This window comes from Haplochromis burtoni, unplaced genomic scaffold, assembly GCF_018398535.1.
Source record: "Haplochromis burtoni strain Fernald_Lab_line unplaced genomic scaffold, NCSU_Asbu1 Contig_994, whole genome shotgun sequence".
Classification (NCBI taxonomy): domain Eukaryota; kingdom Metazoa; phylum Chordata; class Actinopteri; order Cichliformes; family Cichlidae; genus Haplochromis; species Haplochromis burtoni.
Window position 1 is genome coordinate 38,339 of NW_024583355.1, and position 27,261 is coordinate 65,599.

General features: G+C 45.7%; 2 protein-coding genes across 4 annotated transcripts; one reads left to right on the plus strand and one right to left on the minus strand.

Moving 5' to 3' along the window:
* Positions 1-1,814: 1,814 nt before the first annotated feature.
* LOC102300010 lies at positions 1,815-5,829 on the minus strand. 2 transcript variants are annotated; one of them, XM_005951365.2, is made up of 2 exons: positions 4,948-5,829; positions 1,815-3,215 (listed from the first exon to the last, which is right to left on the minus strand). In XM_005951365.2, exons 1-2 carry the CDS (start codon positions 5,243-5,245, stop codon positions 2,803-2,805), a joined length of 711 nt encoding a protein of 236 aa, XP_005951427.1. In that variant the 5' UTR covers positions 5,246-5,829; the 3' UTR covers positions 1,815-2,802. The 2 variants fall into 2 exon arrangements, 1 of the variants encoding a protein (XP_005951427.1); XR_006053436.1 differs by having other exon boundaries at positions 3,096-3,215; positions 3,328-5,017.
* Positions 5,830-6,185: 356 nt separating this feature from the next.
* frem1a (Fras1 related extracellular matrix 1a) lies at positions 6,186-27,090 on the plus strand. Of its 2 annotated transcripts, XM_042216287.1 has the most exons (29): positions 6,192-6,247; positions 9,935-10,370; positions 12,343-12,437; positions 12,591-12,901; positions 13,336-13,532; positions 13,619-13,942; positions 14,025-14,133; positions 14,516-14,647; positions 15,602-15,946; positions 16,041-16,183; positions 16,597-16,793; positions 16,881-16,971; positions 17,055-17,222; positions 17,310-17,518; positions 18,181-18,274; positions 18,351-18,603; positions 20,128-20,331; positions 20,412-20,597; positions 20,665-20,861; positions 20,942-21,146; positions 21,353-21,497; positions 21,585-21,726; positions 22,134-22,329; positions 24,058-24,322; positions 24,860-25,277; positions 25,536-25,737; positions 25,807-25,951; positions 26,015-26,144; positions 26,382-27,090. In XM_042216287.1, the coding sequence occupies exons 2-29, from the start codon at positions 10,128-10,130 to the stop codon at positions 26,502-26,504; spliced, it is 5,469 nt and encodes a 1,822-aa protein (XP_042072221.1). In that variant the 5' UTR covers positions 6,192-6,247; positions 9,935-10,127; the 3' UTR covers positions 26,505-27,090. The 2 variants fall into 2 exon arrangements, with proteins under 2 accessions (XP_042072222.1, XP_042072221.1); XM_042216288.1 differs by lacking the exons at positions 16,881-16,971; positions 17,055-17,222; positions 17,310-17,518; ... (13 more) ...; positions 26,015-26,144; positions 26,382-27,090 and having other exon boundaries at positions 6,186-6,247; positions 16,054-16,183; positions 16,597-16,709.
* Positions 27,091-27,261: the final 171 nt, after the last annotated feature.

The following is a 27,261-nucleotide window of genomic DNA, read 5'->3' on the forward strand; positions in this document are numbered from 1 at the left end:
AAAAGAGAGGCCTACTTGTTGTTCCTAGAGTATTATTAAAAGTAGAATGGGAGGCAGAGCCTTCAGTTTTCAGGCCCCTCTTCTGTGGAACCAGCTTCCAGTTTGGATTCAGGAGACAGACACTATCTCTACTTTTAAGATTAGGCTTAAAACTTTCCTTTTTGCTAAAGCATATAGTTAGGGCTGGACCAGGTGACCCTGAATCCTCCCTTAGTTATGCTGCAATAGACGTAGGCTGCCGGGGATTCCCATGATGCATTGAGTTTTTCCTTTCCAGTCACCTTTCTCACTCACTATGTGTTAACAGACCTCTCTGCATTGAATCATATCTGTTATTAACCTCTGTCTCTCTTCCACAGCATGTTCTCTCACCCCAACCAATCACAGCAGATGGCCCCGCCCCTCCCTGAGCCTGGTTCTGCTGGAGGTTTCTTCCTGTTAAAAGGGAGTTTTTCCTTCCCACTGTCGCCAAAGTGCTTGCTCATAGGGGGTCATATGATTGTTGGGTTTTTCTCTGTATGTATTATTGTAGGGTCTACTGTGCAATATGAAGCACCTTGAGATGACTGATGTTGTGATTTGGTGCTATATAAATAAAGTTGGATTGAACTGAATGTATCAATATGTGCTGGCATAGAGAACACATGTATCAATACCAGCATCAGATGATCCAATAACTTCACATGAATCTGAAAATCAACCAGAAACATGTTTTTATTTATTCACCAGCTGTTTTAACTGGACGTGTCCACGCGGAACAGAGCGAGGCCCCGTGTTTCTTCCACAGACTCAGTGACTGCAGCAAAACATTTGACTATGATTATAGTTTTGCTGCAGCGTATGAGCTGCTGTGGGCTCCTGGAGAGAAAGAAGCTGCAGCATTGAGATTTCTACTGTGTATAAATGTGTGTGTCGTTTCTCTCCAAACATGAATGTCATAAGCTTTGGTCTTGATCTGGTTCCGTGGGTCTGACACGACTGTGGGTGAAACGCTTCCTGTCCGCGCGCTTTAAGGCTTCTCCGTGTAATCCCGGGACAGTTTGCGCGTCTTCATTAAACACATTCAGGAGAATTTTCCAAACTAGTGTTTGATCTGGAACGATCGCTGGAATAACGACACGGAAGTACATCAGTGTTCCTTGGATCCTATTGGTAGACTGTCCTGCCTTTGTGTCGTTCTAACCAATCACCTCCGACTGTCCGTCGCTCTGGCCCCGCCTCCTGCCGCCTTCACTTGTCGGGAGCGGCGGAGATGCGCTGCACTTGTCCGGCGTAGATCAGGGCCGTTGTTTGTTTGCTATCCGTGTTTCCTTCGTGTTAGCCGAATTGGTCCTAGCACTGAACCCTGTGGAACTCCATAATTAACCTCAGTGTGTGAAGAGGACTCTCCATTTACATGCACAAACTGGAGTCTATTAGATAGATAGGATACAAACCACTGCAGCGCAGTACCTGTAATACCTGCTTGTCATGGTCCTGAGTCTGACGACTCGGTGTTTTGTGTTTCTTTATATTATTCTGTTCTTGTTTATTCTGTTATATCTTTTGTTGAGGTTTGCCATTTGTTAGGTTTCTGTGCCTGCTCACACTTCTCTGAGTTCCTTCTGTCTGTGGTGTCACTCTGTCTGCTTGTGGATCTGTCTGTTTAGTTCAGTGTCTTGTCTGGTTCTCTGTGTCTGTGAGTTTCCTGTTTTACTCTGAAGGTCTCTGTCTCATGTGAGTGTGTTCAGGTTACATTTCCTCTGCCCCGTCAGCTCTGATTTCCCCGGTGTGTTGATTACTGCTGTTTGTATTTATGCCCTGTGTGTTCTGCTGCCTGTTGCTCGTCTGCATTAATCTCCTCCGTCATCCTGAGTGGTTTCCCTGCGTCTCTCTGTCCTTCTCCCCGTTCGGTTATCATTTCAGCTCTTTAGTTTTCCCAGTTTAGGTTTACTCAGTTCTGTTTGTCGCTGTGTATTTACCACCTCCATTAATGAAGCTTCCTCACATCAGAGCAGCCACACAGCTCCTCCTACGAGCCGGGACAATGCTGGCACATCTCTCTCTGTTCCCGATGTGTTGTTTCTGTTCCGTTAAAGTGAGTTTCAAATCTCTCCAAGGATCTGTCGTCAGCCTTAAAACGTTTCATTTCCTTTTCTGTATATCAAGGAAGGATGTGTACACATATTGTTTCCTCACCAACTCATTTTCCCTTTGACTAGTTCCTTTAACATGTTGACTAGTTTTCCATCACGGTAACCACAGTCAGCAGAAACCAAGCACAGCCACAGTTCGTTCTTTATGCTGAGGGTTTATTTCAGTTCAGTTCTAAAGAGAGGTTAAAGGTCAAAGCAACAGTGGATAGAAGTGATGTAATAGGCAGAAGAACATTTAGGAACAGTCGTTTCATGTGAGGCGTGAGCGGCAGAGGATCTGTGCGAGTGTAAAGACAGCTGACATGAAGAAGACAGTAACAGCTTTACACCACAGAGCTCCAGCTGCTGACGTAGCAGCTCCGCTGACACAGAACAGAGCCGCCTGCAGACGCTGCTGATGTTTACATCATCCTCTGATGCAGGCCACAGTGTCAGCTCCCTAATACTGATTCAGCACACGAGCTGTTCCCCAGGGAATAATTACATGTGCATTATTAATATTAAGCAGTCTTACAAAAACAAAATGCAAATGTTACCTAAAAATCTTTGAGCACAATTTAACCTCAGAAATGTCCAGAGCTCCCGCCTCAGTGCTGCCGTGCTCCTACGTGACTGTCTGTGACGTGTAAAGTAGCTTTAAAGCCATAGGTGGGCGGCTCCACCTACATTAGACTGATGTTAGCGAGCGAGGGTGTGCCTGGTAGAGCACCAGTAAGGGTTCGCTCAGAGAGCCTCTGTGGAGACAGTACAGACTCTGTGTCAGGGCTTCATGGAGCACCAGACTCCCGCTCTCATCCGTGTAGCGCAGCTGGAAGCCCAGAGCCTCCACGGGCTTCGCAGTCAGCACAGCAGACACATCGAAGACGTCGTAGCCGGACGGCGGCCGCTGGTCCAGGGCCAGCTGTCTCTCCTCCAGGACGGGACGTTCGTCCAGGCGTCCTCGTGAAGCAATGACACTGTGCAGAGTGACAGACACGCTGAGCGGCTGAGGGTGGAGGGCTTTCCTGAACAGGACCAGCTCTGCACCCATCATGAAGGGGCTCAAGCTGGTGATGTTGAACCAGATCCATCCCTGCGGGCCTGCAAAGCATCAAATACAGAGTGTTAGAAGGACTCACACAGCTCCGCCCCTGTAAAGGCTCAGAATCACTGAAGTCCGATGTATTCTTCAAAGATGATTGTAAATATGCACCAAAGGTTCATTCATTTGAAGAATTAAAAACAAAATAGAAAAATCAGCACTGCATGTCGTCTTTTTTCTCTTGGTGGTGAGAAACTTTACAGCAGCAGCGATGAGCAGATTTCAGTAGAAACATCTGAAGATCGTTCTGTCTGCATGTGAAGACATTGAAAGCAGAGAAACTAAAGGAAACACTATCAGAGGGAGCACATGACAGTGACGAGAGGGACCATACAGGAAGTCCAAACTCAAGGCCAAACATGCAACGTCAGGGTTTCTCGTGAACAATAAGACGTTTGTTGCTGCAGCAGAAAGAAGATGCAGCGGTTACTTCATGTCACACGTCAGTGATGCAAATTTAAAACACACCTTAAGTGAAATACAGCAACAGTTCAAGCTGTTCTGATAACGCAGGGATGTTGCTGTGGCTCACAAAGTGTCAGCTTAGTTTTATTTGTCCTCTAAATAGCATCAAAAACATCGAAAATCACTGCAGATGATAAAAGATCCGCTCGTGTGCTCGTTACCAGCCAAGGAGCTGATGCGCTTTATTATTGTAGTTTGTTAAAACATTTCTGTTCCTGTTCTGGTCCAGTTGGACTTCAGCTCCAGATCCAGATGTTACCTGTCTATGTGCAGCTGTGTTCAGCTGGAGCACAGCTATAAGCTAATGTTCACGCCTACACTTAAAGTGACCAAAGCTACAAAGCTGTCCTGTAGCCACGCTGATGATGATGAGTTCACATAACTATACTGAGCAGTGGGCTGTACTGTTGTTATTAGTGGAGTGAGGAGGATGAAGAGGAGGGGGAGGATGGTACAGAACAGTTTGCTGGAAAAAGTTATTTTATGCAGGCTTTGTGTGGCCTCCAGCAGCACGCATGGATATGAACAGCATGGCTGCCACTACGCTCCTCTCCACTCATGAAACAGGGATACATGAAGCTCTGTGGTGAGTCTGCACGACTAAGGGGGAATTCAAAAAACAGCTATAGCACCAGTTTGTTGTGCTACAGGTCTGTGGAGTGGCAGTGGGATTTCCCAGTGTCTGTGTTGAATGATGCTACTTCAGCTGATTCGCTGAACTGTCTCTGTGAGATTAACAGACTGGAATAATGCGCATGTTTCTCATTTTAGCTGCTTTGGCACAAATGGTGCTTTAACCTGTTGATAACTAAAGATTCCACCTTAAAACTGCAGGATTGGCTCTGTGATTATTCTTAAACGCTACAATACCCAACTAATTAAGCTGCTTTTGAAGGCAACATTTTAATGTTGACTTGAGGTTTGCACGTGTGAAAGGGACTGACTGCATTTCATTAATATTAATTACAAGGCACTGCAAGCATGACACTGTGATTGGCAGCAGAACCCTTACAGTTCATGTGCTGTCAGCTGGACGTGCAGGACCTTGAAGCCCTGCACGGCCATGTTTGTGGCCACAGTCGCTCTGCAAGTGCTCCAGTGAAACATACGAACCCTTACATGACACCATGCTCCAGTTCCTCATCCACACACGGGGAACTTGCTGTTTTCTTGCTTTACTGCAGATCACGGTCTTTGATCATATCGTTATTGTCAAAGCAACATGTAAAGGATTACTGTGTTAAAGGAAGACTTTGAAATCCTTACCGCTGACACTCCGAAACCCCTGCACCAGCGTCCCGTCTGATTTCCCCAAATCCTGCACCTCCAGCGTGTCCAGCTTCTGGTAAACCTTCCTCATGTAAGGATGTGGTTTAGCATGGTGGCTTGCTGACACTTTGTTGATATGCAGCATTTCCAGAATAGCTTTGTCGAGCTCCTGCTCATCCTCGGCGTTTCTCTGCTGATCCATCAACAACAAGCCCGTTACAGAGCACAGCAGGAGGAAACCCAGCGCCACATCCGAAACCTCCAAATGTGTTCGTCCAGCCATTCTCACTTTCATTGTTTCCACCTTTATCCGAGAGGGTCAGATATCAGCACTTCTGCTGCGCTGCTGCAGACAGTCCACCCGGCAGCGTAACAGTGTGTGCAGGAACCCCAGGAGCTGTCAGAGCTTAGTGAACCTGAGGAATGCTACTTCCCCTCGAAAATACCTTCACATGGAGTTTAATGAAGCACAGTGCTGCACTCTCTGAACAACCAACCAGTGGGCCGATGCACTGGAAACCATGGCCATGTGACTCACCACACATACTCTCCATTAATCAGTCTTGATACATTTAAGCAGAAATAAATGCAATGAAAGCATCTTTATGAATATGTGGCTGCTTTAGAAGAGAGTTTATTAGTTACAGATCAAACATCATTCTCTACTCACCTGATGATGGTAAGAAGGCTGCATTGTAACAGAAGAGGCCTCCAGCTTGTGGGAGCACACCTGGACTGCTACATGGACCCACGTTCCCCTTCAGTGTTTACACCTCACTGCTTACGTGGCTGTCGTGGTGTCTTGTTTGACATCCCTTTACAGCATCAAGTTTGGGACAGTGCCTTTAAATTAGCACAGCCTCTCTCTGGGCTCAAACTTCAAGCAGATCCTCAGCTTCCCTGGGAAGTGCTGGAGAGGAGGATCCATCAGCTATGTGATCCTTGGAAACAAAACACCAGCTGCTTTTCCTCCTGGAGTTGTGTGGCTTTGCATGTATGATGTTATACAACTGGAACATGGTGCTGCCCCCTGCAGGTAAGCAGCAGCTACTATCCAGGTCATGTATTACCCAGAGGCACTTCTTTACATTAGTGCCCTGTGAAGCCTTTAATCTGTGCTTTCGTTCAGTAATTACAAACTACTACACACTGGCTGTCAGAGTGTTTCCACTCTGGCTGCAAGAGGAGGAAGGCGTCTCTACTTGTCTCTCGGGGGCGGAGTTTGTTACCCAGAAAGGAGCCAGATTCTTTCAATGAGGCAGTTGAGAGGAGAAGGAAGGAAGTGCCAGCTGTTCAGGTAAGAACATGTTTAAGTGGTGATCTTTGTTGGAGGACCTTGTGCTGTTGTCTTGCACGTCTTCTTCATCTCCTTTTGTTCTTGTGTGTTTTTTAGCTTCATACATCTGTCTTCATGTGTGCATGCTATTGTGCTGACATTCACCTTAAATCTGAGGACTGCACTGAGCTTGAATACAGCAGGATACGTGCTCCATATAAAACTTGTTAAAACTCGTAATTATTACTAACTGTGCATTTAAGGAGGATGATGAGCTTCAGACAACAAAAACATGCTCGTGCTGTGTCCTGCATGATGTTCAGCTGTGCACAGATTCATCACTCTGAGCTCCTCTTTCTTCCTTCACTTATATGCAGTCTCTTGGACATTTTGCTGTACTCTACTCAATGGCAGTGACATGTTAGCAGCCTGTGATTTCAACAGCGTTACCTTTTTCCCCTCGTGGCTTTAAAAAGCGCTGGCTGCTGAAGGTCCCGTCATTATGTCGATGAGACGATGAGACGAATGAATGGAGCAGTTACACATCAGCGTTGTGTGCTGGGCTTGGAAAAGAAACCAGGGAGGTCCTCATCTTATTTAAGGGATTATGAAATGCTGTTTGACCTTAAGAATATTTTATGACCTTATCGGAGACGCACCACATGTCAGCTTGTTGTGTGTCCCCCACCATCATCCGTCAGGATCACCACAGCCTGTGGTTCAGGAGTGGACAGCAGACAGATCATGTCTTGCTGATGTACTGTGTAAGGACTGTAACACAAGAGCCAAAACAGGAAGAGGATCAACCCAAAGTGCTGCAGGCAGCATAACACTTGGACCTTTCCCAGGACTCCTGCCTCCACACTGATGCACATCAGGCACAGAGACATCCAGCTCTGTGAGAGGACTCGACACACAGACATCAGCATCATGCAGCGCCATGTAGTCCTGGACAGTTATCTGTCCTGCCATGCTTTGTTTGTCCGCTCCATCTCTTCCACAACACTGATGCTGAGTGATGAGCTCTGGCTGTCCAAAGCTGTTGGATAAGGTCCGTGTCCAGACTCTGTCCAGGATGGTTCTGTAGTTTCATTATAGAGACTCTGTGCATCCACACAGAGCAAACTGCTGTCATCACGCTCCATTAGCTACTGTACCCGAACACACAGTATCTGTCTGCAGGTACAGATGTGTGCTGCATATTTACAGCTGTGTACTTGACATGCAAACACATTTTGTAGCAGCTGTCGTCGTTTTGAAAAACATTTGGAGCACAGCAGCATTTTTCCACTCCAGCACCTTTGACCTGAGCTGTGTCTGAGGAGGTCTGATCGCACGACTGCAGCCAACAAATACATCTTTTAAAAATAAACAAAAGTTCTGAACAACAGCTGTTATATACTCTGCAAAGCATTGTTCAAACTAAATGAAAACTGGAAGCTCAAAGCATGTCGGTCAGTTTGTGAAGCTCATCAATAGTTATTGTGTGCACCAGATTATAAATTGTTATGAGAGGAATTCATTACATCAGTGTGGTGAACAAAACCACAGAGAGAAGATCTCTGACCGACAACCAGGAATGACAGAGGGGCGCACTGCATCTCTAATAACAATCAATTTAACTTTATTTACACAGCGCCAAGTCACAACACAGTCGCCTCGAGGTGCTTTATATTGTAAGGTAATAATACATACAGAGAAAGCCCAACAATCATGTGACCCCCTGTGAGCAAGAACTTTGGCGACAGTGGGAAGGAAAAACTCCCTTTTAACAGGAAGAAACCTCCAGCAGGCTCAGGAGGATACTTGGGTTTCACTGAAGTTTCAGAATAAAGGTCCATCATTTACTCAACTGCTCTGTGTTGTTATACATCTGATCGGCATCATTGGAAATCTATGCTGACTGTACATGGAGAGTATTTACACAGGAGGACAGAAAGTACAGCTTTGTGCTGTCACCTCATCTTTCTACCCGGTTAAAGCACACACTGTAACTTCACACGCTTTTGCAAAACAAATGTTTCATTTTTACCTGGACCAGCGCACTTTGGGGAGCTTTCTCTCTTAAATGCGTAGTACTACATCGAGAGGTTGAGGATGAACAATCAGAAAAGCTTTCTTGAGACACACTAAAGCTCTGACCAGTGGAAATCCAGTTTTCCCACACAGCTCCCACACATGCGGGACAAGCTGCAGCATGTTCCCTGCACAGAGGGTGATTATAAGGTGCTTCGTGTGTGAGGTCTGGGACAGCTGTCCTACCTGAGGAACACGCTGAAAGAATGTGGAGGGTTGAGATCAGCTTTCAGATACTGAACAGCTCTGATCTGCATCCTCAGCCTGATCGACAGTCAGACAGGACTAAGCTGTATTGATTACTGTGGAAAAGTAACGGCTCCAGAAACGAGACAGTCTGTGTAAGCTAAAGTGGGCAGCATGTGAAAACACTAACAATCTAAAGCATCCTGTAGGAATTTATTTAGCAGTTGGGTTAATGAAGCCTTTCCCACTGGAGCTGTCCTAAAGAAGTTTGGCAGGAGCAGGCGTATGTGTCCCAAACATGTCTGGAGCTGTCTCGTTGCTGTTCCCTCACTTATAATTACCAAAACCACAAACAGCTTTGTGTCGCTGGTTTCACAAAGCGCCAGTGTGTTTACTCCAGCTTCATGCTCTTTGTTTCTGGTGCCACTGATGGAGCTACAAAGGAGTGACAGAGATAACATTCATACTGAAACATGTCCAAGGTGAAAGCTTCTATTACACCTGTTTCATTTGGAGCTGCTTGTTTGGTTTGACATGTTCATTTAGACCCAATAGTGTAAGTTTATATCAGCATCATGTTTTCAATCGTTTTCATTTGTAGAGCACATAATTACTCAGTGGGTTAGTTGGTGGGTGGGTGGAGGGTCTTTCTCGCAGTCTTATTCAGGATGTGTGACCAGCAGCTTGGGGGAAATGATTATTTGAACCCTTTATAAATTAGAAAGAAATGAACAATCACTCATTTGCATCTTTAGTTTTAATGGAGAGAACATCACCCACAAATCCAAAAACACGTCATATAAAAGTTCCAATGATTTGCAGGCTGTGATTGGCTCCATTACAGATACTCCTGATCTCCACCCAGCCGCTGGAGAAAGCACATCTGTCCACAGAATGATGGTGTTTTCCCCCCCAGCCTCTCCACCACCATGGACCTGACCAAAGACTGGTCAAAGGATGTCAGGGTTGTAGATCTTGTTGGAAAGGTGACAACTGTTGGTGCAGTCATTCAGAAACAGAAGAAATGTAAAAGAACCATTAATCACTCTGGTCTGGAGCTCCTGGGAACATCTGGCCTCATGGGGTGTGGATGATCATCAGAAAGATCCTCACTGAAAGAGCCTGATGCTCTGGAGGCGTCTGGGACCAGAGTCCCCAGGAACAACACTGATAACACATAAAGGCAAACGTTTCCATCATCAGTGGCTGATGCCCTGTTTGGGAATCAAACTGTCTTGAAGCAACTCACTGGAGACTCTGCAAATATTTTGGTGACTAGCTAGAAATGATATGCTCACAGCATCATGAGTGTCATCATATCCTGTTCACTTTATTTCCCATTACCATCCCACCTACAGTCTGATGGTGCCACAGAGGTCAGGGGTCATACTGACACTCTTCATGTATGAAATGCTTTGAACTGAAATCTTTTCGCTTCCTTTGCAGTTCCTGACTCATCCTCCCGCCTGGCACAAGCTCAAAGCCAGGAAGCTGAATCAGCATGCAGCCAGAGTAAAGTCCAGCAGGGATCCTTTCATTGGCTGAAGAGTTGAACTGAAACATTTTCCTGAAGGTGATCGTGCTCTTGTTTGCTGCAGGCCTGAAGGATCCTCGAGACGTTGGCTTGTGACTGACAGCAATGGGTTCACCTGTTCGACTCCTGGCCTGGATGTGCCTTCCTCTGCTTTTGGTTGAAATAACCTGTGCATTGCATGGTTCCCTTGTAAAAGTCAACAAGGGGTTAAAAGTGAAACGAGGCCAATCGGCCTACCTTCATGTGGAGGACTTGCAGTTCCACATTCCCCATCAGAAGGATTCGTGCAAGTTGGAGGTGGTGGTGAATGAGCCCATAACTCAGCGAGTAGGAAAACTGGTGCCTCAGGTAATAAAAGCAAAGCTGTTATTGGACGTCATGTTTCACACTAAACTTCTTATTGACCACTGAACACCCAGTTGTAGTATTTCACGTCAAAAGTGAATTTGATCCATTAGTATTTCTTTTAATTGTATAAAACAGTAATTATGACATGATGAGTGACGGAGCAGCTACTTAAACATCACAATGAAACTGTTTATATCAGCTTCTCACTCACTATTCTGGCATTCCCAATAATAATGATTAGAAATTGATAATCATTTAATCATTAATTATAAACTAATTTAACATAGTCTTATAAAAGCCCAGTGACAAAACAACCATGGGACCAGTTTACCCAGTCTGGGACAGAGTTTTCTAGGCCCCAGGCTGGATCCAGGTGGGAGCTTGAAGGACAGAATCTGGTTTGTTTCATCAGATGATCTGCATGTGAGGTGAGCTGTCAGCTGATCAAACTGATCACTGGTGATGGGGTGGTGGGGGTGGGACAGGCCCTAACACAGTCAGGGTCTCTGGGAGCCTTTGTTCAGAGGCATCAAGTTCCAGCTCAGGCAGAGTTGCTACAGCATTCCAAAGGAGGCTGGGAACGCTGACTCCAAATGCAGCGTGATCCCCACAACGCTGTGACGCAACTGCCTGCTGGTGTCTGTTGAGCTAATGGAAGACACCAGAGGTGAAAGGAGCTGTCAAAAGGAGGAGTGAGGGGTGGTGTTTCCCATCTTCAAGAAGGCTGAGTGAAAGTGTGCTTCAACTATAAGGGAGATCACAATACTCGGCGTCCTTGGGAGGCTTCTTCCTCCATAGCCTGTCTCCTGATATGCAGCAGAAAATGGATGGATGGGCTCGGTCCGCTCTGGCACGACTGCCAGCAGAACCCCAGACGCCACAGCAGCCTGCAGCGGGCTGCAGAGCCCACGGGCTCGTCACCGCAGCCTGCTGTGGCTTCTGCTCCGTGGCTGCTGGGCGACCCCACGTCTGTCCTCAGCTCCTACCAGGAAGGTGGCGCAGTAGCCTCTCCGGTGGTCCTTCTTGGGCTTTCACACTCTGGGGGGCCTTTGGATGTCTGGCCCGGGTCTCCTCCATATCTGCGTCATGCTCTGGGGGGCGGGGCTACAGCTTCCCACACCCTCTAGCAGATGTTACACGGAGAAACCTTTTGAACTCAAGCTCACGCACAGACTTTATCTTCCTTGGCTGCTTTAAAGCACATCGTGCGCTGTCCGTGTTGCGTGCTGCTCAATAACATTCAATATTTAGTATTTACTGTTACTTATACCTGTGCAGGTTGTTGCTCTCATCTCTGTGTTGTTCTCTTTGTTCTTCTTTTAACAGGTGATCCAACAGATTTTCTCTTACTGTCCCCTCTGTTTCTCTTCCTCTCTTTCTCTGTGATTGTCCAATTTGTAATAATTTAAAATAAAGTAAATAAATAAACAATAATAATATAGCATTGCCATATTGTTCCTATTGAAAAAATAAATCTTTCCTGGTTGCCAAAGTATAGAAGAGAAAAAACTGAATGGACAGTGTTTTGATGTTATTCAGGTGTTGTTCAGACTGCCAGAGGCTGATCTCTGTTGATCTCAGACAAATTTCACCTCCAACCGCTCAGTGTGGTTTTCTTACACTGTCCAGTTATAGGTCAGGTCTTAGAAAACCCCCGTTTCTATTTATTTTCTGTTTAATTAGAGATATATATAGAGATATATACTCTTTTGCCTTTGTTGAATAGTGTAAAGTTAGACAGGACACTGTGGGGAAGTAGAGGGGGAAGACCCACAGCAGTGATCTGCAGCTCAGACATGTGACATGTAGTCGCCATGACGCTGAGCTAAAGCAGCACCCAGGAAACATTTCTGAAAAGAGCCAAAAATGCTGCAAATAAACTTACTGTGAAAAACTTGAGCTGTATGATGAAACATGTTTGTTCAGTGACGATGGCTTTGACTCGTTGTGCTTGGTGGTTTTCACCTCACAGGTGTTTGATTGTGATTATCTGGCTGATGAAGTAAAGTACGTCCACAACGGCTGCCCATTGTTGACAGAAGACACTGTCAAGCTTCGCCTGTACAGGTAAACATCTGCTGAAGTCCTTCATGCAGGCTTTTAAAGAGACTGTATATTTCACACATGAAGAAACACATTTCTGAATCATTTCCTTTTTACAAGACTCTTTACTGGGACACAGTTTGTTATCTGTGAAGGTCTGTTTTTCTTTGACATCAGATTCACAGAGACAGAGACATACATGGAGGTCTTTGCCATCCATGTAGAAATTATGGAACCTGAGTGCACCATCATTAGGTTGGGGCCAAAATCCCTGGAGGTTCCCGAGTTCTACAGCCTCTCGAATGCTGTGGATGGAAATGTGGTCTCCTTCCACTATGAAAGCAGGTCAAGCTTGGATTGTAGCATCCATCTGAATAGTCACGACACCCATCTGCCAACCCACGGGCAGCTGGTCACAGGGGAACCAGAGAAAGCCACCAGGAGAGGGGATGAGCCTGAGACTTTCATCCATTTGCGTCAGCAGCTGGGTAATCCATGACACTGGTTGAATATTAGATCCTAAAATCAAAATAAAATAACGAGGAAAAGTCATTTTTATGCTTCACTGAGAGCAGCTAGCAGTGCACGAGGCATTTCATGGACGCCCGGCCTTCATGTTCTTGTGAATACATCTAAAACATGAAATGAACATTGACCTGGACTCCAGGATGACCTGATCAGATGTTGGTGTGACTGAAGCTCACAGAATGTCGAACACACTGAATTATGTAAACGCAAAGTCATCTTCACTGAGATGTCAAATCAGTTTTAGATATACCAATTTGGAGCACCGTCCATAACAATATTTTCATTATATTTGCCTTTGGCATGGCAGCTACTTGAGGTGTCACACTGAATGTAACCAAAATCCAGATGGTGATGTTATGGTTTGGTCATGGTTACGTGTCGTGTCATCATGTAGACAACAAAGCCAGAGCAACGTGTCGATCTGAAGACTGCCTGAAGGGTCTGAAGCTGGTGAAGCTCACCAAAGTTTCCTGTGAGGACTTCCTGGTGATGGGGCTGAGGTATCAGCATACAGACCCTCCATCTCCACATGTGGATTACATTGCAGTCAGACTGGATCTGAAGGACACCAGGAGTGGCAGCATATATCAGGTAATTATACACCTTATATGTACTTCACTTTAAGTTTCCATGAATTACACATTTGATAGAAAATTCTTCTCCTGGTGTGTTTTAAGTCTGAACAGGCCTGGATCCCAGTGCAGATCACTGGTGCAATGCCCAACCAGCCTCCCACACCAGCCTACATGTCCACGTTTGTTCTGGAAGTCGACCAGTTCATCCTTACTCCGCTGTCCACTGCTACGCTGGATGCTGACGACGAAGAAACTCCCAAACAGCTTTTAGTGTTTAACGTCACGACACCTCCTCAGGACGGCTTCATCACACATCTGTCTGACCACACTCGCCCAGTCTCCTCCTTCACGTGGCTTGATCTCAATGACATGCTCATTGGATATCAGCCTGCTAACTTCTCTCATAACCAACGCAGGAATTATGAGGTCAGCACATCCAGCTTTACTGCTCTTTTTTCATGCATTATGTCTTTGTGTCCTGGTGTGTAAAGCTTCTGTTTAATTACAGGTGGAGTTTGAAGTTCATGACTTTTATTTTGAGAAGAGCCCACCACTTACTGTTCACATGTCTGTAAGGACTGCAGACACAAACGCTCCAAGGGTGTCCTGGAACATGGGTACGTCATCACTGTCACATGACCTGAGCATTCTGGTTGGTTATAACTAAAAATATAGTCAAAGGAGCATGCAAAGAAAAGCGTCTGGACTTGAAGAAGCTTCTCGGATGAGAGGTGAAACGTCTTCAAGTAACTTAAAGAAGTCCAGACGCTTTTCTTTGCAAGCTCCTTTGACTACGATGACCTGGATGACTGAGAACCTTCACAGAACTAAAAATATAGACTGTCAGGTTATTGTTTTGGTGTTCAAGAAAACAAAGTGATGTTTGTAATTTGCTGTAAACATATAGAAAGACATTTCATCTTTCCGTCTTTGGTGCTGCTGGTGTCCTCCAGAATGACCAGTTACATGCATTTTAACCATTAACACTTTGGTTTGTAGGTCTCAGCCTGTTGGAGGGTCAGTCTCGTCCAATAACGTGGGAACAGCTTCAGATCGTGGACAACGACAACCTGGATGCCGTTCGTATCATAACTGTGGACGGCCTGCAGCATGGACGGCTAACAGTCAGAGGTGCTAACACAATTTATTTATATGGCGCCAAATCACAACAACAGTCACCTCAAGGAGCTTTACACTGTAAGACAAAGACCGTACAATAATAGAGAGAAAACAGAGAAAACTCAACCCATGAACAAACGTTTTGGTACCAGTGGGAGGGAAAAACAGGAAGAACCAGGCTCAGGGAGGGGCGGGGCCATCTGCTGCGACGGGTTGGGGCTGAGGTGAGGAAGACGGGACAAAGACACGCTGTGGAAGAGAGGTTAATAATAACTAACAATTAAATACAGAGATTTGTATAAACACACAGATTGTGAAAAACAGCTGCAGCGCAGTACCTGTAATACCTACAGCATGCTCTAATCGCTCTAATAGGATATTATGGTCGACAGTATCGAATGCTGCACTGAGGTCTAGCAGGACAAGCACAGAGATGAGTCCACTGTCAGAGGCCATAAGAAGATCATTTGTAACCTTCACTAAAGCTGTTTCTGTGCTGAGCTCAGAAACCTGACTGAAACTCTTCAAATAAACCATTCCTCTGCAGACGATCAGAAACATATTTCCATGACAGAAAGTGTTGCAATGCTAACAAACGAATGGTGTCATTGTGTAGTCTCAGCTGAATCTAAATGAGAGACCTGTTCACATTTCATATGAGCCTTTGAGCTCCTCCATCACTTAAGCCGGAGAAAGTTGGTGTTCAAAAATTGTTTGATGTCATCTTTTTGTCCATTTTGTTGAAAAAATGAAATTATGGAAACATTGTTGCATTTCTTGCTTAGTCTGTCTGGAGCTGTCTGTGGGAACAGTGTTATCACCCAGCCAGTGTTTGACCCCCACAGTGGGATCTGTCCCGTGCACAGTTTCACACGTCACCATTTGGTCATATTTGCACTGACGTCTTGGTTCGGATGCTGCCTGTATCTGTATCTGTTTGACTGTAATTGTTTGATATGATTCCAGGTACAAAGGGCTTCATGTTTACTGTCAATGACATAAAAGGGGGAGTGGTCTGCTATCACCATGACGACAGTGACTCCACCAAAGACTTCATAATCTTTCGCATCACTGACGGTCATCATCAGACCCGGCACAAGTTCCCCATCAAGATCCTCCCCAAGGATGACACGCCTCCTTTTCTTATCACCAACATGCTGCTGGAGGTCCCTGAAGGCCACACAGCTCTGCTGAGAGGCTCCATCCTTCAGGCCTCTGACATGGACTCCAGTGATGACTACATCCTCTTTAACATTACCCGCCCCCCTCAGTCAGGAGAGGTTATGAAAATTCCTGGACCAGGGAAAACAGGTCGGAAAATTAATCATGTGTTTATACTTGTATCGTACCGAGCGTCTCTTTGTGTTCTAACCACGTCGTATCGTACGTACTGGTTTTAATCCAGGTTACCCTGTCAGCCACTTTTTGCAGAAGGACCTGTCTCAGTCAAAGGTTTACTATCGTCATCTTGGACATGAGGTGTCTGATGATTGGTTTGAGGTGGTACTGTCTGATTTCCATGACCCACCCAACCTATCAGAGGCTCAGGTGTGTAGCACTGTCTCACCGTAAAGATACTGTAATTTAGTTTGGATGAGGATGTACTATTGAGCGAAGCACCAGGCTGCTCTGACACAGCTCAGTCACATTTATCTATATTCCCCAAAGACTAAATACTCCTCATTCTTAAGCTAACCTCTAAATGTAGCAGCAGAGAGCTTCACATCTATGGATACGTTTTTAAACGGCTCTTGGCTAAACAGGTGAACACAGTGAAATCTCGTTTCCTTGTAAAGTTCATGAAAAAAGAAGCTGAAACTCTTCCCTTTGTCTTTGATTTCACATGATGTCCAGGAACACAGCCCAGAGTGCCCCACACAACGTGCACTGGCAGCACATGGGGCGCATACATAACCTATCTCGTCAGATTCTTTGTTGTTTATTTGCTTGTTTGTTTGGAGGTGGTGATGGTGCACGTGGAGCCGGTTCCCGACAAACCTCCTAAAGAGGTTCCAGGTTCCAGTCGGAGTCTTGTGCTCAAAGAAACGGACGTAGTCCACATCACACGGCAGCAGCTCCACTTTGTAGACCAGCAGTCAGCTGACAGAGAGCTCACGTTTACTGTGACTACTCCACCTTTTTACTCTCGTCCCCACAGGTGAGTCGCCTCAGCTTCACAAACCTGCTGTGGGGAAATGTTCGGTCTGAATTTTTGCTGTCTTTGTGTTGTCGTCTTACTGAGCAGCAATCCGGACGCGGGGAGGCTGTTTCTGGTCGACAGCATACCCAAATTTACCAAAGACGCCAACGCGCCAATGCTGAGGGTCTTCACTCAGGTAAACCTTTATTTCTTAGTCAGGTAGATGTTGCAAGCACATATGTGGTCTGGCTCAAAACTCTGGTTCCTTCCTGTTTGCAGCATGCAGTAAACTTCATGAAAGTAGCCTACATGCCTCCTATCATGGACATCGGCCCGCACCCCCAGCAAGTCCAGTTTGTTCTCTCTGTAACCAACCATCGAGGTAAAACAGTCACTGGGATCTGCTTTAACATCACTGTAGAGCCGGTGGACAACCAGCCGCCACAGGTGGAAAAGAAAACGATCACATTCGTATCTTTTATCACATGCAGCAATGTGAATGCATAAAATAAACGTGATTACATTCTCCTTCAGGTTGTTTCCAAGCCTCTGACCGTAGATGAGGGAGGGGAGTGCAGGCTTGGCCCTGAACACTTGCTGCTGTCGGATGAAGACTCTTCAGAAGAAGCTCTGCGGGTGGAGCTGCAGAGGGAACCCCAGCATGGGGCTCTGCATCTCAGTGGCCTCCTGATGAAACCAGGGCAAAGCTTCACTCTGCAAGATCTGCAAAGCCACAACGTTCGGTCAGACGATCTTAGTTCTGTTTGCCGCTGACGATTTAAAATGCTTTGCATGTCTCTTGCATGTATAGGAACGATTGGGATTACGTCTTCCTACACTGCGTTCTGGAGCTTGCACATATAATCTTCTTATACAGCCGATCACCTCTGTCTGCAGTTTTTCATTTGCACTGCCAGCTTTTGCAGAAACAGTTTATTCCTTTCTCAGGATCATGCAGTCATGTGCTTGTCTTAATGGAGCATCCATGCAGCATCCCAGTATCTGGAGTTTCCAATCTTATCTTGCTACCATAAAGCATCTAAAGTAACCTGGTGTAGCTGCTGCTGGATAGTGACAACAGGAGCCTCTGTGAGCACAAGGTGTCCTTTTAAGGTGCTGGTGCTCAGGACTCTGCATGATTAATGAAATGTTCCATCATTTCCTCAACAAACACAATCAATACAAACCAGGCTTATTGTATAATAGCAGTATTTGTACTTGCTGTTGACTCATTGGTTCATTTTTAGGATCTTAAATTGTCTTCGCTCTCGCTCGCTTCTGTTTTTACTGTTGTTCTTCCTCAGTCACCGTCCTCTTCACCCTCTCTGTAGGTGATTACTTTAAACATCTGATTCCATGTTAAGATGACACATCCAAGTCATATCTGTGTTCATCTGTCATATAGGTACAGTCATGACAGCTCAGAAACTACACAGGACAACATTGAATTCACTGCAACAGACGGGACCAGCTCAGTCATTTTTGTTTTGCAAGTGATGGTAATTAAAGAAATGCCCAACATCCAACACAAAACAGAGAGTTTGCACTTGCTTCACCCTCTTTGTCCATTTCCAGGTGAAGCCCATCAATGATGAGGTCCCAGTAGTCGGTGCAGGTTTGAAAGCAGGTCTCAGCTGTGCAGAGGGGCAGGAAATAGTCCTCACCGCAGAGTACATCTATGCCACTGATAGAGACAGCGACAACAGCAGCCTGTACTTCCTAATTGTGCAGCAGCCGCATCACGGTGTGGTGCTGAGAGAAGGTGCAGCGGTGGATCGCTTCATCCAGGCAGACATCACCGCAGGGATCGTCACATATAAACACACAGGTGCAAACAGAGAAAGAGTCGTATACCTATTATAGATATATGCAAGTCATTAGTGTGATGGCTGATGCTGTTGGATGGATGGTAACAGTAACATCAGGAATCTCATGTGACTGATGGTCTTAGAAGCATATTTTAAGACCAGTTTCTCTCATTGAACGCTTGGTAACATCAACGTTTTCTGTGATTGGATATGACCTGGTCTCATTCTGCTCCTTTTAGAAACCACAGTCATGGGTAATAAACATGTAACCTCAGGATGTGCCTGTCAGCCATCGGTACTCACAGTCTGGAAATTTCAGTAGCACACATGTCACCTCGTGTCATCCGGTTCACCTGCCTCTCAAACACTGTCATAATGATGTAAAGCCCCGACAAAAGCTGGGACGCTGAATAAGACACAAGTAAAATATTGCAATGATGTGTAAATCAGACAAACACACATTTATTTCAAATATATGAAACACATTGAAAATATGAGAAATGTATTTAATTCAATGAAAGAAATGAATCTTTCCTTGTAGCAGCAGTTGATGCACGTCTGGAGACCCGGTGCTGAACTCTTGTTGTCCTCATGTCGAGGACAGTCCAGAGCTCTTCTTTGTCATGTTTGTTTCAGCATTGATCAGAGCTGATGTTTGGTCTCGTCTTTGGATCACAAATTTCTTCAGATTTTCAAAATCTTTTGACGACATCCTCCTGCGACCCAGACTGTTAGTTTATGTTCCCTGTCTGTGTCTTTTGACCTATGTGAGCTACCTGCTAAAACAATGATGTTTCATGTGGCCTCCAAAGAGGCAGAAATCACAAAAAAGTTCACCTGAAAGAGACTTTTTCCTTTCTCAGAAGGATATTATGCAGATGATGGTGGTGAGGAGGACCCGACGTGCAGACACTCAAAGGCGGAAAGTAAACTTAGATTTATTGTTAGTATTAAATCCGGTTCTTTGTGTTCTTTACGGCAAAGACAGACACGGCTCAAAGTGGCAAAACTGAGAATACAAACAAACTAAGCAGACAGAACACACAGAGTGGACATCCCAACACAGAGGAACACACAGGGCTTAAATACACAGCAAATCAGGGCTAACGAGACAGGGGAAGCAAAACCTGATACAATAACCTGAGACACAGAAAGTAAAACAGGAAACATAACGGAGACGCGGACTTGACAAGGGGATACAGCAGAAAGCAAAAGACCAGAAAAGATCAGTAATATCAAAATCAACATGAATAATGTAAAAACTCCGGGTGGCATCCCCAGGTCTGCTCACATCAGGGGCTATTACAATAAACAGGAAGCATGCAGACTGAGACACAGAACAGGAAACCAGAAACTATCACTGACAAAGAATAATCCGAAGAGTCTCAGTGGAAGCAGGAAATACTGCGTCACCCTCGACTGATTCCCGTCTGTGGTCTCCCACCAAGCTGTCAAATTATCAGTTCACATGATATAAATGTTACTGAGGTGTGACAGAGACGCAGCTGCTCCTCTAAAGGTTCTTACCACGTTTGTGGTTTTAGAAGTAGAGATCGGACTCGCTCCTCGCCATGACACCGTCACCTTTGTCATTTCTGACGGAGAGACGGAGACGCTGGCTTTATGCTGCAGTGGAGGGAGTCCTGTCAGGACCAGCAGCACCGCTCACCTGAGGCAGACGCTACCCGTGTACGACCTGCAGATCACCGTGTTTCCTGTTGACAGCCAACCACCTACGCTAGAAACACGTGAGCGTCTCACCTTTAGTCACTCAGGGAAAAGCAAAATGTACTTTGTTGATATCGACGCCCTGTTTGCTTGTTGGTAGCAGACATCTTTAAAGTGAATGAAGGTGGGACGGCCCCCATTACTGCGGCTCACCTGAAAGCCTCCGACGTGGACACAGTGCTGGACGAGCTGGTCATCAGCCTGACCTCCCCGCCTCAGTTTGGCTACATTGAAAATGTCCTCCCCAGTCCGGGATTTGAGAAAAGCAACACAGGAGTGAGCACAGGTGAGCGTCTCGCTGTACGTGACCACAGAGTCAATATTTGATGTTTATTTCAACCGCTTTCTCTCAGCTTCTTTTTCATACAAGGACATCACTGAGGGTCATGTCAACTATGTGCAGTCCAGACATCAGAGGGTGGAGCCAACAGCTGACCACCTGATGCTCTGTGTGTCAGACGGCAAACACAGCTCCGCCCACGTCTCTTTCTACATCATTATAAACCCCACAAATGATGAAGTGCCAGAGCTGGTGGCTCACAACATCACGGTAAGTTTTTATCAACTCTTGTTGATCATAGTACTCATGACTGTTCGTTGAACATGGTCATCACGTCCGTTTATGTAAAGGTACACGAAGGACAAATGAAGCGGCTAGACTCGTCTGTCTTGCATGCGACGGATCTGGACATCCCCAAGAATGTGTTGCTCTTTAGCGTGGCCACACCCCCTCGACACGGCAGCATCATCGCCCACAGCAGTGGAGAGCGAGAGAAACGAGAGGCCCAGCATCAGCTTCCTGTGGTTGCCTTTACTGTGGAGGATCTTATAAATGGTATGTTTTACATGTTAAAGCTTCAGTTATGACTGAAATAGTTTACAAATGTTTTACATTACTACAGATGATCCAAACAACATGAAAGATATTTAAATAAACTCATGTTACCGAATACAAACCCACTAATGTGCACATTTGATTAAAAATGAATAATTTAAATAAATGAACTGAGTCAAAACAACGTGCTCGTCACTGTCCAACAGCTGTGGGTGTGGTGTACGTGCACGACGACTCTGAGAGTGTGGAGGATAGTTTCACCATCCAGCTGACTGACGGACGGCACCACGTCCTGAAACAGGTGACGGTTAAAGTGCTGCAGGTGAACGACGAGAAGCCCCAGCTTATCAGGTTGGACCAACATTTCCTCCTTTAAAGTCGGTGCAGCATCGATTGTGCAAAACAAAGTGAACGTTGTACCGAGCTTGTGTCCTTCAGGAACGCCGGCCTAGACGTGGATCCAGGTGACAGCAGACTGATATCCAGCGCGTCACTGTTCGCACAGGACCGTGATACCCCTCCTTCAGAGCTCATGTACATGTTTGAAAGTGTTCCAACCCAAGGACTGCTTCAGCTTAAAGTTAGTGCAGTATCATTTTATCACATATAAAATATATCAGTTTGTTTGGTGGAAGAAGAGATTAAATTTATACACAATAAGTCTGAAGCAACTTAAACATCGAGAGCCTCTGATGTGCAGCACCATCCACGTGCAGCACGTTTTAATTTAACAGGTGCTTTTGTCTCTGAGACACAAACGATGGTGATGTTAAAAGTCTGCAGCACTTATTATACTGCTGTAAATCACAAGGATAAGGGCACCTGGGACGTTGTTCTCCTTGCCAACTCTGTTTTTGCACTTTTATTCTTTTCCTTTAAGTCCATGTTGTTTCTTTACATCTGCATCTTAAGACTCAAGGGTGACCGACCATTACTCCCTTACCAAGGAATTTGCTGTGTTCCTAACTATGTCTCATCTGATCTCAGGAGAATCAGGGCTGGGTCACACTGGCTGCTGGGAAGAACTGCACCCAAGAAATGGTCGACATGAACCTTCTACGTTATGTAAACACGGGCCGTCGGGCTGCTCAAAGTCAGGATTTCTTTGTCTTCCATTTGCTGGATGGAAAGAATCAGTCACCCTCACAGCACTTCCAGATCTCCATCAAAGACCAAGACAAAGGTATCGCAGCTTCATTTAACTTGTGTAGGTTCCTGATCAATGACGAACGTTCATCCTGCTCAGTGTCGGTAAGCAGAATTCATACCAACTATAATATTTTAAAACACTGATGTGGGAGATAAGAGTCAGCAAATCTACTGACAACTGCAAAAGATCTGAGAGACTGAATCATTTTGAACAAATAACAAAAATGTTCTAAAATAGCAGGAATCTTGGAATATTCGAGTCAAAACCCCTAACACAACACAACACCATCACAGCAGCACACACACACCAACCACACACCCCAAACCCCACACACACACACACACACACACACTTTATGTGCTGGACACACCCTACACCTGGGGTCTTGCCTGGTGTGATGGACCCCAGCCTCTATGGATCTTGTACTCAGAGCTTGTTCTTGTGCTGCCGTGATTAGTGCCTCTGTGCTTGCTTCAGTCCAGCTTTGTCCAGCCACTGGGATCCAAACACAGGACAGAGGGGGCAAAGAGAAACACGAGGGCCAAGGGATCAAAACCCAGGAACCATAGAAATAAATCACAAAGAACTGAAAACGCTGGGTCGAAATGACCCAGACCTGTGACAGTCTATATGTCAGCATCTCCTCCTTTGGCCAGCTTATTATCCCAGCAGGGTATGTGGTCACGGGCAGGGCGTAGGTGTTGATAGCCTGTGCAGAACAGCAGTGGGGACAGAGCTTCTCCCTGGCACAACACTTGATGGTTTCACATTCCCACTGAGTTCCTGATGAAGCCTCTGAGGGTCCTGTTGATCTTGTAGAGCTTTGGGATCCCAGGATCCAGGTGTGAGTCATAGACTTTATTTCAGTCAAATCAGCAGTGCACAGGTTGGTCAGGCTGCTCAGTCTACCAGTAACAGGGGTTTCACTCCTCAGGTATTCTTGCCCCTTTCTGTGCCCCACTCATGTCTTGACCCATGTGCCTGTTCGTCTTAGCCACTATGATGCCTGACAGGAGCTTCCACGTGGTACTGAGGCAGGTTATCGGCCAATAGGATGTCTGCCACGGTGATGGTTACGGGACCCTGCATAGGAAGGTTGCTGTGGTCTGCTATTAGATCCATTAGCCACTGAGCATTGCTGCTGTGTCTTCTCCTGTTTGCTCTTCCGGTATTGCTCTGTCTCCAGGCTTGGTGTTCTCATCTTCCTCCCCTGCCACTGAGGTTATACCATGGATGGATGTTTCCTTGGAGTGTAGCTGGGTTATTCTCCTGCCTTCTATCTCTCTGGTATACCTCTTCAAATGGCAGTTTCCAATGTCTCGATGCTGGCAGCTTGCTGTGCTTCTTAGGCACCCCTTTCTTCCTCACACCCTTTAGCCGGTAGTTGGCTAACGTCCCTCCGTGCTACCTTCACTTTAGCTGATGGCCTGTAGTCTCCATGGAGGACACTGCTCCTTGTTGCTGTTCATCTTGCAGCCAAGCATCAGCGTGATCTCTGCTGCTGGTGTAGATCAGCTGGTTGGTTTCAGTGATGGTCACAGCAGGGATTGTAAGTGATGCTGCATTCATATCGTCTAGTAAACCTGCTGAGAGTACTTGATGTAGTCTTGGTGACCGGCAACTATACCTAATACACCCATAGCATACAGCCACCTAATCTCAGTCCAACAAAACAATATTTTAGTCATTGATGTAATAAATGCAAATCTGAAGAGAGGAAGTGTCTGCAGTGAAGTCACACCGTGTACTTTGTCTTTTTAGGAAACATCGTCATCTTTGTGAACCCAGCGAACGTCAGCCGTGGAGATCGCATCGTTCTCACCACCCATGTGCTGCAGGCCACAGATGGCACAGACCAGCCAGAGGAGCTTCTGTACGTCATCACCAGCCCACCTGCTCATGGACACATAGAGTACATGAAACATCCTGGCATCATCATTTCTACCTTCAGCCAGATGGACATAGCAGCCAACCTGGTGGCTTATGTTCACGATAACAGAGCCAGCACGCCCAAAGAAACTTTCCAGTGAGTCTGAAACGCTGTCTGAGATCAAGGAAAGCTCTTTCAAACGATGCTTCGTATTTAACTTTGACCTGCAGCTTTTCTTAATGAGAAAGACCTTTCAAGATCCCATTTCAGTGGGATTCACTCAGTTATTGGTTGTTAGACTAATAACCCAAACTGGTGGAGAATCAAACAGCACATGGGTCACCACCACCTCCACCCTTAAACCTGGTTCTGTTGGAGGTTTCTTCCTGTTAAAAGGGAGTTTTTCCTTCTCACTGTTGCCAAAGCACTTGCTCATAGGGGCTCATATGATTGTTGGTGTTTCCACTGCTTTCACTATATTATTGTAGGGTCTACCTTACAATATAAAGCTCCCTGAGGGAACTGTTATTGTGATTAGGCACCATATAAATAATGTTACATTGATTTGAGCTGAATCGAATTAAACTGTCTGGTGAAAGCTAACCTCAAAAGTAAATTAGCGACTGATGTACTGTAGTCATCACTTTGATCACATTACACCTAACAACCAGTCCTTTGCATTTCTTTTGACAGGTTTATTGTGAGCAATGGTAAAACTAGCGTAAATGGCAGCTTTGAGATCGGGGTGGAAACGGTGGATCGTATCTTACCATCTCTGTCCTCCAACAAAGTCCTCACGGTGCCCCAGGGATCGTCCATTATCCTGGGTCCAGACTACCTGTCTCTGTCAGACCCCGACACTCCTCCCAGCACCCTGACCTTTGTCCTTTCACAGCCTCCACAGTACGGCAGACTAGTTTTAGCTGGTGAACCACTGAGCACAGGCTCTAATTTCACCCAGAGAGACATAGAGGAGCTGGAGGTGGCATATCAACACGACGGGGGGCCGTCACAGATAGACCGATTCTCCTTCGCTGGCTCAGACAGCACTAATCGAGGGTTCCTGCTGGACGGGCAGTTACACAGAGAGCCTGTTTTCTTCATATTTCAGGTAGGTTATAAGGGCTGGCTTTACCTGTGACGATACTGTGGTGGTGCCATAATTGTGTTGGAAACATGTGCTCTAGTTAAGACAAACAAACACTGGTTAGCTGTTTTATCCACACAGTGCTAAACCACTTTTGTGGTCATTATTGAAAGCTGTGCACAGAAGGAGAGGGACGTGGACACTGCACAGACAACTGCACAGTAGAAATGTACTAACCCTGTGCCATTTCTAGTACAACATCAAGCCTGTGTGTAATTTCAGATCAGGCCTTTGGATAAGTCGCCTCCTGAGGTTGTGAAAGTGCTTCCCCTTTGGAAAGCAGAGCCTTTAGCTGATGGCCGATACGGCATCTTCCTGTCATCCCAAGAACTGAAGGCTCGAGACAGCAACAGCAGAGAAGAAGAGCTCATATTCTGCATAGTTCGTCCACCACACTTTGGTTTCCTGGAAAACATTACCACAGGTAAGGACGATGTTTACACTTTAACTTTGAACCAGAAACCTGTAGCCTCATCCTTCTTACTTTGTGCAGGGGGTTTTGTGCCACAGCGCTTCTTGCAGATGGAGCTAAAGAAGAGATCTATTGTGTACATCATCAGTCTGGACACGGAGTCTGTCTCAGACAGCCTGGAGTTCACAGTGTCCGACCTGCTGGGGAACACAGGGCCTCGTCACCTGTAAGAACAATACTTTAAATAAACAGTGCAGAGTTTGTCCTGTATTAACTTTGTTCTTTGCAGACTCGAGTTCAGGTGGTCCAGGGTGGAGCTGCTGCAGACCGAGACGTCAGCCTGTGAGGAGCAGGGAACGATCTCACTGGACATCGTTCGTCGGGGGAATTTGGCCGTATCGTCATATATTTCTGTCAAGGTTTGCACGTCATTCGTTACTGAAACTGAGGCGTAGCTATGATTTCTCTTATTCTAACAATGGTTAACTAAGACATGTTATACGTATAGTTTCCACTATCAGGTGACTGTTGTTGTGAACTGGCTCTACACAAATATGACTGAGGTGAAAAGAGATTTGTGATAACTCAGCTACAGGACATTTAGCTTGTATGCAGATTGATGAACATGTGGTTCTGCGACTTGTGTCTTTATTTAGGTAAATGAGGTCACTGCAACAGCTGGAAAAGACTTCCTCACAAACCCATCTGCACTCGTCCAGTTTGATCCAGGTATGTGTTTGATAGTAGAGACAGAAGGTCTGTCTGCAGGGTCAGGCTAAAAGTCCCCGTTTATGGAGCAGAGTTTGAGTCCAGGCAATGAAAGAAGGTCATTAAAGTTCAGTGAGGATCTGTGTCAGTGTCTTTCACACTGGACGTTTGATGATAAGTGGCTGGAGGCAGCAGGCTCTCTCTGTGCACGTGTGGGCTTCCTCCGGATATACCGTCTTTCACCCACAGTCCAAAGACGAGCTTGGATCCAGTCACGTGAAAAGAACCAGTTAAACAAACATGAAAAACTAGAAACATAAATACTGAAAACTGAAAACACAGAAGTGGAAGATGAGTCACGCTAATGGTCCAAAGAAAAGGACAAACCTCAGGTCCCTATCAGACACACCCTGATGATGACGTTCTTCTAATTGTGTTGTGACTGAATTTCTTATTATTACAGCAACAGCTTAGTGCGACGTGTTAACGGTCCTCCTCAGAGTTTTGAATGAAAGCCTCGTAGAGAAGCGGTTCCCAGTAGTTTCATGTTCCTCTGGCTGCCTGTTTGTTCCCCTTATTAGTTCCACTTGTGCTACAATCAGCTGATTTCGGTTTATGTGCTGGAGGAAGAAAACAGTGACGCAGTTTGTGGATTGTGTTAAAGCATAATGCAGATGTTTCCTCTTTCCTGGATGCACTTTAACATCGTGCGTTCATCCTTTTGAGCAATAAAACAAATAAAATGTCTGTAACAATGTTTCTAAATCCTTCACCTAAAACAGTTTAGGAAGCTTAGGAAGTGCAGCTTCTACACTCAGTCCCTGGTTA

Bases quoted from the DNA above. Each gene is read 5' to 3' on its own strand.
- LOC102300010 (XM_005951365.2), bottom strand. From the start codon at position 5,245: ATGAAAGTGAGAATGGCTGGACGAACACATTTGGAGGTTTCGGATGTG. The intron at 3,216-4,947 runs GTAAGGATTTCA...GATGCTTTGCAG, and splicing joins GGGGTTTCGGAGTGTCAGCG to GCCCGCAGGGATGGATCTGG.
- frem1a (XM_042216287.1), top strand. From the start codon at position 10,128: ATGGGTTCACCTGTTCGACTCCTGGCCTGGATGTGCCTTCCTCTGCTT. The intron at 12,438-12,590 runs GTAAACATCTGC...CTTTGACATCAG, and splicing joins GTCAAGCTTCGCCTGTACAG to ATTCACAGAGACAGAGACAT. The intron at 21,498-21,584 runs GTTGGACCAACA...TGTGTCCTTCAG, and splicing joins GAGAAGCCCCAGCTTATCAG to GAACGCCGGCCTAGACGTGG.